Raw genomic sequence first — 11,942 nt, 5'->3', positions numbered from 1 at the left:
TGAAAATGAAAATCTTATTTTAATACAGAACACAAAAATTGCAACATTCTGCTGCAGGCCGAAGACGGTTGTGAAAACAAAACAAAATGTTTACTGCCATCTAGTGTTCAATTTATAGACAAACAACGGTTGGAGGCTTGTGGAGATTGTTCCTCGGGAATGTCGAAGCAGGAGGAGGAGGTTCCTCAATCCCACTCCTCCATCTTGGCATCTGTGCTGGTAGTGTCTGAATCAAGTGGTCTGCGATCAAAGTAGGGGGAAGGTGTGGGAAGGTGGTTGGTCACTGTTTTTTCTTTCCCAAAAGGCCTCCCTCGACCCATCACCCCCATCAGTAGTGATGTGAAACCTCTGCCTACACCACTGAAAGGTATTTCGCTCACTGGCTCTGACAAGGTGTTTGGGAGTGGATCTGATGGGACCACATTCAAAGTTGCGGAGAGCGTGTTCTGATCGGCTTGCACCGGTGGCGGCGATGATGGTTGCTCAGCAGGCTGTGTGCATTTGTCTTCTTCTGTTGCAGGTGAGGTCTGCGGTGCGGGCTCCGTTTGAGGACTGGAACGAACCAGCAGACCTTTCTCTGTGACTGGATAGAGTTTGGCGGCACGCTCGCGACGCTCACTGCGCATCTGCTCGAGCAGCCTGAGCTCGGACGGAAAGTCAAAAACACAGTCCTGTAAATAGAGAAAAAACAAAACAAAACAATGCAAAGATCTTTTCAGGATTATGTTCCATGTGTCATAGGTCCAAAAACTGACTGACTGCTTCTGTTTGAGAGCCTAAGCACCATAGCCTAATCCTGATGGTTGAGGAGAAGATAAAGCTCCAAGATATGCTTCGGGAAAGGATGGATTTACGCGGCAGGTATATTGAGAAAGCAAGAAACGATGGTAAGCGTCGACTCTCAATAAAACAAGTCCTAGAACTCCAAGGCTGCCCATTTGTGTTGAACAACATTTGCAAAGTATTTCATCCTTATACATAGCAAACAACAGACTCGTACCAAATTGATGCACTCCAAATTCTCAAGCGGATACTGGCTATTTGAGAGGTAGGTGTCCACTAAGGTCATGTAGTCCATTAGAATAGAATCCAGCAGCACCATTCTGAGAGGTTGCAAGTGGATCACTGACAGAGCCATCACGTTCAGCAGAGGTAAAGGGCACGGACGCTTGTACCACGCCTTGGTTTCCTCCTGCCAAACAAAACAAAACACCCCCCCAAAAAACAAAAACAAACTGTCATTAAAGGTGACTAATCAGGTTTAACTGTTGTTCTCCAAAGCGTACTTCGGTGAGCTGGGACTTGGTCTCCAGAGTGGAGAGATGGGAGGAGGGCACCTTCAGGTGGAAACTCACCACCTCGTGAAGAGTGCTCACTCTGTGTGGAAAAAATCCTCCTGTCTCAGAGTAAAAGCACAAGACATCTGCCACCTTGGCCAGAAAAGGTAAGAGAGACATAAAGGTCAGGTCAAAGAATGATACGAGAAGGATGTACGCATATCCACCACTCTTCTCTTATGTACCTGAGTGTCAAAAACATGAGTCAGCTTTACTCCAAATTGTGTCATCAGACATCCAGCAACAGCTCTGCAGTCATGAATGACCTGTGCCACGTCACACAATCAAAAAGGGCCAAACAATACAATAAGCATGTATGACTATACACTGCTCACCTTCAGTATGTGCCTATTCTCGAGAATCATGCACAGGCCGTTCTTAAAGGCTTTCGCTCCGAGTAACAGAATGTCAAAGAGAAAAACCTTGTGTTTTGTGGCAATCTGAGACACAAACAGGAAACATCATTAGATACAGATGATGTTCGGATGCCCCCTTAATGTTGAACAGTTTGGAATTTTACCAAGAAATACAAGCCTTGCTAAAAATAATAAAAATCTGCAAGTTCATAGAGATGTATTTATTATTTATTTTTATTTATTTATTTATTTTGTGAATGCAAACACTTTTTTTTTCTTCTATCTACCCGCAATCTTGTTGCTGTAGACTGTAAATTTCCCCCGTGTGGGACAAATAAAGGACATCTTATACTAGATCTCCCCAAAAAGGTTAATGATTGCCTATAAATTCCCCAAAGGGCCACAAAGCATTATGTTTGTTACGTGAAGCTCCTGAAATCATTACAACATGGTTCTTTGACTCCAAGATGCCACCAGTGTAATACTTACACAGCTTTGGACTGGGCACAAAAACAGCAAGCAAGGGAGACCAAGGACAATGTAAGATTTTTGACATTTGTGTCTAGCTTTGAGCTGTTTTGACCTGTCCTAGAGTGTTCAAACTGCTATGCAAACTAGATTGAAGCGTCTTCTACTAAACATATGAATCATCATTAAAATAAAATTGAACGAAAAGTGCCACTGTGCACTAGCATCAACAAACTTTTTTTGTCAGCAAGCTTTGTTTTTTTTAACATTCCACCTTCGAAGAACTCATCTTCTGCTCTACTTCCAGTGTCAGCTTGACAGGTGTGTCATATTGCTGTTTGTTTACCCTTCTTTTTTGGGAAAGGGAGTTTCTGTTGTCTGCCCTTTGGTAATGCAAATGCATAGAATATGCAGGGGATAATGTACACAACAGTAGTAATTGAGTGTACCATCTTATACCGCCTGTCAACCTACTGTTTCGTCACACACCATTTCCCCGCTGTGGGACGAATAAAGGTTAGCAGATCTTATCATATCCTCGAAAGATCTTGTGCTGTGACACTGAAGACCCCCTGAAAGAACTGCGGACTTCTCACCTGAAGCCAACACAGTTTCCCGTGCTTGTACATGTCCACCCCGTCAGCTCCAACGCTAACCACATGCTGCTTCTTAATTTCCATCACCTAAGAATTAACACATCACAAACAATTCAATCATCAATATAGAGGTTGTACAGTATTTTAACATAAGTCTTCACTGTTCTTTCACTATTTTTTCAAATACATGTAAGACTTTAAAACTACTTACGGCAGGTCCAAATTTCTCATTAAACGCATCAATAACTTCAAATTTGATGTATTCGTCATCATGATCAGCTATTGAAATAAACACATTTTAATCAACAATGATTGTTTCTATTTTGAATGACAATGTTTACATTTTACTCACCCTGGTGAAAAGTCTTGAATGGATGGAATTCTGGCAACTTCAAGTGGTCTTCAGGAATATTTCTGTTCATCATTTAATCGCTCTAAATCAAACCTTCGTCTCTCAAAGTGACATTTTGGTAACGACTTACCCATGCGTTTTGTCCTCTTCATTGGCAAACTCCACTATTAATTCAAAAAAATGTTCATTTTAGGAATTATCACTTATACTATATTCGATGGCTTTTGTACTGACCATTCAAAATCTCGTGACCGTAGAATAATCTAATTCCGGGAAGTTCACATCCATGATCGCCATATGCGACTGAAACACAGCAGTTTAATGAATAAATGACGGTTAGCTTCCTCGTTCATTTAAGCATAACCAATTATCCATTAACATCAATGTTAAAGGGAATAATTATGAGCCACTTTTGTCGAACCTTTAGCGAGGGCCACCGTTTTGCTGGAGGTGATGCGCCGCACAACGCCGAAGCAAAATGACGTCTTGAGGGTAAGTTTAATGCGTTTCCCTTGGAATAAATTCGTGAAATGAGTTCCTTCGTCCGCCATCTTGTAGTTGTGGAGCACTCAAGTGTCGTTTATTTGAATAAAAAAAAAACTCTTAAATTCAGTAACGAAGGAGGTGGCCAACTCCGTAAAGAAGCTACACGGCTAATTTGATGTTGTGTTCAAGAACAGCCTGCGTGTTTGGAAAGTCGAACTACAAAAGTAATCTATTCCCGAGTTCACTGTTCGAAATATGTATTGCATTACCAGATAGTACATATGGGAATTGAACAAAATTATGTCGGGACAGATCACATTACAGACTAAAAGAATGTGCAATCACTGGCTTGTGCAAAGGAGTTTTGTGAATTCCCAAGTGAAGCCAACGCATCATTCAGATGGCAATAAATGAAGGGGATAATTTATGGGAAATTAAAATTGCATTGTTTAAATATAAGTAGTTTGATTTCTGAAGCAATTGTCCATTTTTTTGTCACCGCTCCAGTTGATCAATGGTAGTCAATCATTTTTTGCCATCTTTGATTACCCTCGGTGCTTGTTTACAAACACGATGAAAAATGCTTTTTGCAAATGTGTCTCGAAGAAGCAGTTCCTCACTTCTTCCAGGATGCGGCCTGGAGCACTGCATTAGACACTAGACAGCCTCGCCCCTTAATTGAGCAGCCACCATGGCAAGAAAAATGCATGAAAAATATGTCTACAATTTTTGATCTTCGTGCCACAGACAAGGCAGGGGGAACCCATAAGTCTTCTAACCTTCTTTCTTTTACTTACATTTCTATTTTTTTGCTGAAAGGTGTTGTGTGAAAAATGATCTTGTCTCACAGTATAATGTCAGGATTTTTCTGGCCTGAAAAATAACACTTTCACAAAACTTTTTTATTATTATTCTTTTTTAATAACATGTATTTCACTTTTGTATACCTTCAAGACGTGTGTTCATTTTTAGCTTGTGTTTTTTTTACAGAGAAAAATACTGCCATTACCGCTTGGCCACATGGGGGCAGACTTATTTCATGTAGCACATCGCAAGCAACTATTAAGCTACCTACCTATTTTTATATATTGTGCAATGTACATGTGGCAATAATTTTTATTTCAAGAATCCAAAAATGTAGTTGAAGATGTTCAATCGTGTGTAGTCGTGTTGTTATACCAACTGAAAGAGATATGCTGTGTGAGCAACATTACGTGCTGTAATAACAAACCATGTCAATCCAGCACTGATCCATTTTGTGAAGTTTTTATATATATACAGTCTATATATATATTTATAATGGATCAGTGCTGGATTGACATGGTTTGTTGTTACAGCATGTAATGTTGCACACACAGGATATCTCTTTCAGTTGGTATAATAATACGACTACACACAATTGAACATCTTCAACTACATTTTTGGATTCTTAAAATTATTGTCACATGTACATTGCACAATAAGATCAGATGTGAATTAAATTTAGATTTGAACATCTCAAATTCAAATGGTGCCTAATGGTCAATCTGCATTATTTTTGGATCGAGTTTGATATGAGACATCTTCTCACCCTGTATACGCACGGCCAATTTTTTTTTTTAAATCACAGAACATTAAATCAGAGTTTTAAGCAAGTAAATGTTTTCCGCAGCATCCCTATGATGGGATTTTCCATTAAATATGATCAGATTACATTTTATATTTTAAGAATCTGTGAAAGTCTATCCCAGCCTCAACACCTGTTAAAGTTTAGTCAAGAAAAGTGACTTACAACAGAGCATGACGCTCAGAGGAGTTCCTCTGCCCACTCTGCAGTGCAGTTAATGACATGCCAGCCACATTGCAGCCTGCCTCCCGCCCCCAGACAAGCTGCGTCTGAATGTTGCCTGTTGCTTGTGTCACGTCCATTGACGAGTGTGTGTGCATGTGTGTGTGCTCAGCATGCTGCTAAGAGCACCGGTGAGGCGAGCACAGTGATCAGATGCTCCAAATGAGGAGGACGCAGATGGACAGCTTAGTGCAGCCTCTCGTCGCCCAGTACCTTGCCATGGGCTGTCAATCAAAAGACAACAACAAAAGTGAAAGTATTGCTCCGGACGACAAGGGGAAAGACGATGCGTAAGTGTCACCATAGTATTTTACTCTTTTTATTTCATGCTTCTTCAACCTGTTTCGGTCAACAGTTCTGTGTATTTACCTGCATTTCAATTTGTATGTCCATCCATTTATTTAGGATCTGAAACACTTTATTCTCACAAGGGTCCGCATACTTTGTTCAATACATATGGTCTTTTCCTATACTAAATCAAAAGTAATACTGTTGTGAATGTGTAGCACCAAAATGAAGAAATGTTGCGTTTCCCCTCCTTTAAAAGAAAATTGCCTTATTCTCTGGTCAGCTACCGAGCTGAAGTGGATGTCCGTAATTAAGTGGTATTTCCCACAGTTAAAGGAAGGAAATGAGAACAATGCACACTATCTCATGGGAGTTCCTTTTTAAACAGAAGCCATCTTTTGTACTTCACATTTGATGTGATGGAGGCTGTGCTGCAAAAAGTACTCACACTCTGCACTTAAAGGGGAACCAAACCCAACGAGTCAAAATGTTAGATTTTACATGCACATCTCTTCTCAATCAGCCGCAGTTTACTTAAATCTTCAAAGTAGGTATTGATTAAAAAAAACTAAACAACAACAACATTAAACCCTTTGATGCATCCTGTAAGCTGATAACATGATAAGCTGTCCATTGTAGTCACCGCTGTCCCTGAAAGAGTTAAAACGTCATATCCACCATTGTACACTTGCATAAAGACAGCCGCCATTTTTACTTTTACTTTTGTATGAGTGTGATTTTGTGAGAATGTGGTTTCTAATAATGTTTTTTTTTTTTTTGCCAGTTCCGACCTGTTACACAGCTTCATTAACTTGCACAGCCATACACAGTTAGTATTCAGTAACACCAAGCTACCGTATGTATCATATTTTTTGGGCCAAATCCTTGCATCTCCAATATAGCTATCGGTACTCCTCACAAAAATTAAACCTTACTTTGCAATTACCAAACACTTGTTGAAGTATTTGTGCAGTTAGTTGTCGTAGCATTTGAATTCAATTCAATTGTATTTATAGAGCACTTTCGAACAGCCATCGCTGCATGCTCAGGAATGGTCATCAGGTTTTGCCATGACACACTTTTTGGCAAAATCTTGTTGAAATAACCTCAGCTTTTTACAGAATGCTTCGAAACAGATTTAAGATCTTATATTGTTGTATTCAGAATAAGCTTATGATGTTCAACATGTAAACAGTTCAATTTAATTGAGCCAGGCGTAGTAGTTTTCTGTATAATTACATTTAATTTGATGTCAAATGTTTAGGTACACGCTGTACTTTCATCTCAGTGGATTAGATGTCAACCCTGGTGTTTAACAAAGTGTTAAAAAATTGTGATAGATCCATCATTTTACTATATATGTTGTACTGTATTCTCATTAAGGTCACGGGAGAGCTGCAGCCTATCCCAGTTTATTTGGATGTGTGGCAAACTATGAAAATGCTAGTGATATTAGGTATTAGGTTTTCCGCATAAAATGATTGTTATTCCAAAATGATTGATGCCTTATTTTTTTTTTGAAACCTTGCAAATTAAAGCCTTCACGTCTATACATGATTGCTATTACTGAAATCCATTACGTCATTGTCCAAATACATTTGGCCCAAACTACATGTGATTGTGAAATGGGTGGTTGTAAATCCTTCCACGGAGAAAAATATTATCCTATTAACAATCATGTGTTGGTGCATTCCCTAAAAGGAGAGGGACTCCAGGATGCGGGCCCAGGTCTAGAGTTTCCACTCCAGGACGTCCTCAAAGGTTCCACAAGCCGATTCAGGTCCAGGCCCCCATGGGGAAACCTACGGTGTCAGTGGGCCATCTCGCCAAGGGGGCCAGCTGGGAGGAGCTCATCCAGGCTTGTTTGCAGGCCTTTGGTAAGCTTTAACTGGCCTTCATTGACATGTTTTTATGTGTGGATGGATATCGAGTGGATTTCAAAAGTCAACCATGTTGCTGAGTTTTTAATATGATTGGTTAGTTTTGAACAGTCAAATCAAGGTTATATTTTGATTCCCCTTCTCGAAAAAGATTTTAAAATGTAATTTAATTGACCCGTCGAGGTCATGAGTCACATCGATGTTGGAAACGTTTTGAAGTGATTTGTCTTGCTCAAATTTGTTTAGAGTAAAAATTCTGGCATTTGAACAAGCATGTTTATACTTTTAACCAGAGCCGTAGCTTTCAAATTGGCATTTGTTTCATTGAATTGCTGTTAATGTAGGTTTTTCTATTCGCAGTTTGATTTCCAGCCATCCTTAATGAAATCTGGATATAGACTCCGCTGGGAGTTTTGTATGTTGCGGATGTTGATGAAATGTGTTTGCCTATCCTTGCGGAGGAGGAAGGGGTGGGGTGGGGGCGTTACGACAGCACAGCAGGTTGGTTGAGTAGGTTGGATCAATCAAGCCAACATAATTGGCTTCATTAAGTTGTCAGGAGAGCTTTCTGAGTTTTGGTGATTATATCTCTGGAAAGAGAAGCTTTCAAAGTGGTGTTGCCCTGGTTACGCAAATGGAGCAATACGAGAGGTTTTACAATGGACTGCACATAAAAGGGCATCCCATAAAGAGTGTTCGTCAATGGTGAGCTAGAACGAGGTGTAAGTTTGTGTGGCCACAAAAAGTGTCAGTACGCGCGTGGGGTTTAAAGGCGTACTTGTAGGTATGAACCAAAAATTGCAAAAAAGTAAGGCCATTTGAAAGTAGAATTTCAGGGGGCTGCAAAATGTGTTGTATTGTTCAAGAGTACGTTGCTTTTTAAATATAAAAATCTGGGGATTACAAATACTTCAACATGTATATTAAAAAAAATAGTATCAAAAAGCTGTTAAAAGATTTCAGCCAATACCTAGAAAAGGATAATGGAGATGTTTTAATTGTCATCCCTTTGTTCAACCACAGGACATTATATTTCGAACTGACAGTGCAGAAAATGCACAAACCTGAATTAATTATGACTCTATCACTGGTTTGGTCCGTAACATATCGTAAAATAGGCAAAAATGTTGATCATTGCTTGTCAAAGTAAAAGCAAATGTTTTACATATTTTGAGTCAACACAAAGATAATCGGTCTTCTTTCGTGGAGAACGAGATTGGATATTTCCTGTTTGGAAGCTGAAATTCCAAAAATTTGGACACGTTTAAGGTTAAAAAAAAGTATTGAAACGATTAATTAATAAAGATCCAAAATAATAATATGCCCAGTGAGTGACTAGCCACCAGTTTAGGCTGTAGTCTGCCTTCTGCCAGAAGTCATCTGGGATAGACTCCAGGAGCTCCCTCACCCAGCATAAACTGTGTTGAAAATTGATGGCTAGATGAATAATAGATTATTTTTTTAATAAGCGATTAGTTGTTGATTAATCAAATAATCCTTGCATGTGCCCTGTGATTTATTAGTGTCCATTCTAGGATGTAGTCAGCCAAAGACATTCATTCATTCATTCATTCATTCATCTTCCGAGCCGCTTGATCCTCACTAGGGTTGCGGGGGGTGCTGGAGCCTATCCCAGCTGTCTTCGGGCAGTAGGCGGGGGACACCCTGAATCGGTTGCCAGCCAATCGCAGGGCACACAGAAACGAACAACCATTCGCACTCACACTCACACCTAGGGACAATTTAGAGTGTTCAACCAGCCTGCCACACATGTTTTTGGAATGTGGGAGGAAACCGGAGCACCCGGAGAAAAGCCACGCAGACCCGGGGAGAACATGCAAACTCCACACAGGGAGGCCGGAGCTGGAATCGAACCCGGTACCTCTGCACTGTGAAGCCGACGTGCTAACCACTAGGGATGTGAATCTCAGCACTGAGGACGATTCGATACACATCTCGATCCACTGCCAGCGATGCGATACTTAAACGATACATGGAATTTTCTGGTGATACGATGCGATACGTTTCACCGTCGTCACGATGCGATACGATTCGATACACATTAAGTTCAAATCAATGCGATCCGATACGATACAATGCAATTTGTTGCGATATTGTGCAATTAAACATGATGCAAATAAGCAAAGAAAAAAAGCTTTTAAAAAGATGGAATTCAGTATGGTATTACTAAAAGGATACCACTTTATTCCTTATAAACAGTTGAACTTGTAAAACAACTTATTTAAGCCCTTTCACAATTGGGTTTTGTGCAAAGAAAATGTAAACAATTTGGCACCTGAGACTCACAGCTGTTGCTATAGTGTAAACACAAACAGACTATTCTCACTGAGTGTCTTATATGAAACATAAGTGGGTCTGCATATTTGTGGTGCTGCCGTTGTATGGCTTCTTAGTGCGACATTCCTTGCAAATTACGGAGGTTTTATCTGTCACGTTGCGTGGTGGTGGTGGACCCAAAAAGCAGGCAGGAGAGAGGAGCAGGGTATATTTGAAGATGTGTATTGAATAAAACACAGAAAACAAAAACAGCAACCAAAGCATGACAGTAGCAAACGCAACAATGACCCGACACCGAGTGTGCGGGCAGGAGTCCTTTTATATGCCTGATTACCTATGACCAACAGGTGTGCAGCTGCCAGGGGGGCTCCACACTGCCACCTGTTGGTCCCTAAACCGAATCGTGACATTATCAAGCTTTCCGTCTTTCTTTTCGAAGCCGTAGTATTTCCAAACATAAGATTTGAATATTGCGGCTGCATTAAATATAGTAGTTTCCTTGCTGCTGCGTGCGCTAACTTCCATAATGTTTCGCTAGTTGTGTACTGGACTGTATGTGACGCACGGCTACCGTCCGTATTCAACACAAAACGCAAAGCAATGATGGTGCATTCATTGCGCCTAGGAAAGGGCAGATATGTGACGTTTAACATGAATAAAACGGCGCTTGAATCGGATTTTACCGATACCCATCAATGCATCGTGATGAATCGCGATTTCACCCGTCAATCGCGTCGTACCCAGTGAATGAGTCGATGCACTCGGATTGCGCACGTGCGCATCGATGTATCGATTAATATCGATTATTTTCCACACCCTTACTAACCACTGGACTACCGGGCCGCCCAGCCAAAAATCATAGCAAAATAAATATTTAAAAAAAACAGCAAGTGGTGGAACAGCAATAATTAAAAACAGTCGTAGATGGAACATGAATACAGAAATTTACATCACGTGAAAAGTCACGCTTGTCACAAAGTTACACATAACACAGCCATTGACCAACAACACTATTAGTGATACCGTGATTGATGTTTTACTCCACCATAATCAGTACTAAAGAGGGTTTGACACTGTAGTTATTGTGCGCCATGTGCCCACATCACATAGGGACCCCTGTGGCGGACGAGTTATTTGAAGGATGGCCCGATGGTACTTTCAGGCTCAGCTAAACCCAAAGGTCAATTCCCCACACCGCGTCGCTCAGATGGTGACCAGCGTTTGAAGATTACACCGCTGTGAAGAGTCGATCAATAACCCCTGACATCATTGTACATCAATTTCAAGACCTGACTTCACTTTGTGCTTCAAGTGGTTTGCAATGCCTCAAAGAAATGTACAGGGCACATTTGGTGCTTTAAAAACAAGTCTGGCCCATGCTTTTGTACAAACAAAACATATTACAGTCAAACCTCGGTTTTCGACCATAATCCGTTCCAGAAGGCTGCTCAAAAAGCGATTTGTCCCAAAACCGAAACCACGCTCTTTTAAAAAAAACATCTTTATTGAACATGTCTGCTCACAATGGAACGGTACATGAGGAAGTGTCAAATCCTTGTCTACCCGAGAAAGCGTCACTTCCTCGTGTAAGGAAGGCGAGAGGAATCAAGTGGCGCATTCAAGTGCGCTCAGTTTGGTCGAGAACCGATTTTCGGTCGTAATCCGAGGCATAAAAAAACTCGAAATTTTTTGTCGAAAACCGATTTGGTCGAGAACAGAGATGTTCGAAAACTGAGGTTTGACTGTATTAAAGCAGTTGCTAGTGGTGTAGCGGTACACTCGCCTAACTTGTGTGCGGGCAGCGTAGGATCGATTCCCATTTAGTGATGGCATGGATGTGGATGTGGGTGTGAATGGTTGTTTGTAGGTGCCCTCCAACTGACTGGCAGTTCAGGGTGTAGTCCGCTCAATGTCAGCTAGGATAGGTTCCAGCCCCCCCGTGGGAGCAGTCAAATATGTGCCACTTATCAGAAGCCAAAACTGTTAGCAAACATGAATCTGTGCATCAAACACAATTCAATGCAGCTCTGCTTACCTCTGGGCTTTGGCATGA

At 40.8% G+C, this 11,942-nt stretch overlaps 2 protein-coding genes across 6 annotated transcripts in view; one reads left to right on the top strand and one right to left on the bottom strand.

The window, feature by feature from the left end:
- On the bottom strand, window positions 1-5,498 carry exd1 (exonuclease 3'-5' domain containing 1). 5 transcript variants are annotated; one of them, XM_052085999.1, is made up of 11 exons: window positions 5,367-5,498; window positions 3,344-3,412; window positions 3,240-3,273; window positions 3,110-3,171; window positions 2,969-3,036; window positions 2,758-2,844; window positions 1,673-1,777; window positions 1,523-1,603; window positions 1,287-1,430; window positions 1,001-1,192; window positions 1-671 (listed from the first exon to the last, which is right to left on the bottom strand). In XM_052085999.1, the coding sequence occupies exons 1-11, from the start codon at window positions 5,374-5,376 to the stop codon at window positions 186-188; spliced, it is 1,338 nt and encodes a 445-aa protein (XP_051941959.1). In that variant the 5' UTR covers window positions 5,377-5,498; the 3' UTR covers window positions 1-185. The 5 variants fall into 5 exon arrangements, with proteins under 5 accessions (XP_051941959.1, XP_051941957.1, XP_051941958.1 ...); XM_052085997.1 differs by lacking the exon at window positions 5,367-5,498 and adding an exon at window positions 3,531-4,756; XM_052085998.1 differs by lacking the exon at window positions 5,367-5,498 and adding an exon at window positions 3,531-4,756 and having other exon boundaries at window positions 1,356-1,430.
- A 72-nt stretch (window positions 5,499-5,570) lies between these two features.
- LOC127614656 (RAS guanyl-releasing protein 1-like) overlaps window positions 5,571-11,942 on the top strand; it is a 29,436-nt gene continuing 23,064 nt past the window's right edge. The window contains exons 1-2 of the mRNA XM_052085990.1: window positions 5,571-5,713; window positions 7,413-7,588. Coding sequence (XP_051941950.1) covers window positions 5,577-5,713; window positions 7,413-7,588 — 313 coding nt within the window. The 5' untranslated portion in view covers window positions 5,571-5,576. The remainder of the gene's footprint in view (window positions 5,714-7,412; window positions 7,589-11,942) is intronic.

This window comes from Hippocampus zosterae, chromosome 14 (genome assembly GCF_025434085.1).
Source record: "Hippocampus zosterae strain Florida chromosome 14, ASM2543408v3, whole genome shotgun sequence".
NCBI classification, from domain to species: Eukaryota; Metazoa; Chordata; class Actinopteri; order Syngnathiformes; family Syngnathidae; genus Hippocampus; species Hippocampus zosterae.
The sequence above is the reverse complement of the archived record's forward strand: the minus strand, read 5'-3'. Positions and strand labels throughout refer to the sequence as shown.

Excerpts from the sequence above, each read along its gene's own strand:
- exd1 (XM_052085997.1), bottom strand. The coding sequence starts at position 3,660 with ATGGCGGACGAAGGAACTCATTTCACGAATTTATTCCAAGGGAAACGC. Across the intron at positions 3,274-3,343 it reads CGGTCACGAGATTTTGAATG|TGGAGTTTGCCAATGAAGAG; the intron begins GTCAGTACAAAA and ends TTGAATTAATAG. Across the intron at positions 1,193-1,286 it reads CCAAGTCCCAGCTCACCGAA|GAGGAAACCAAGGCGTGGTA; the intron begins GTACGCTTTGGA and ends TTTGTTTGGCAG.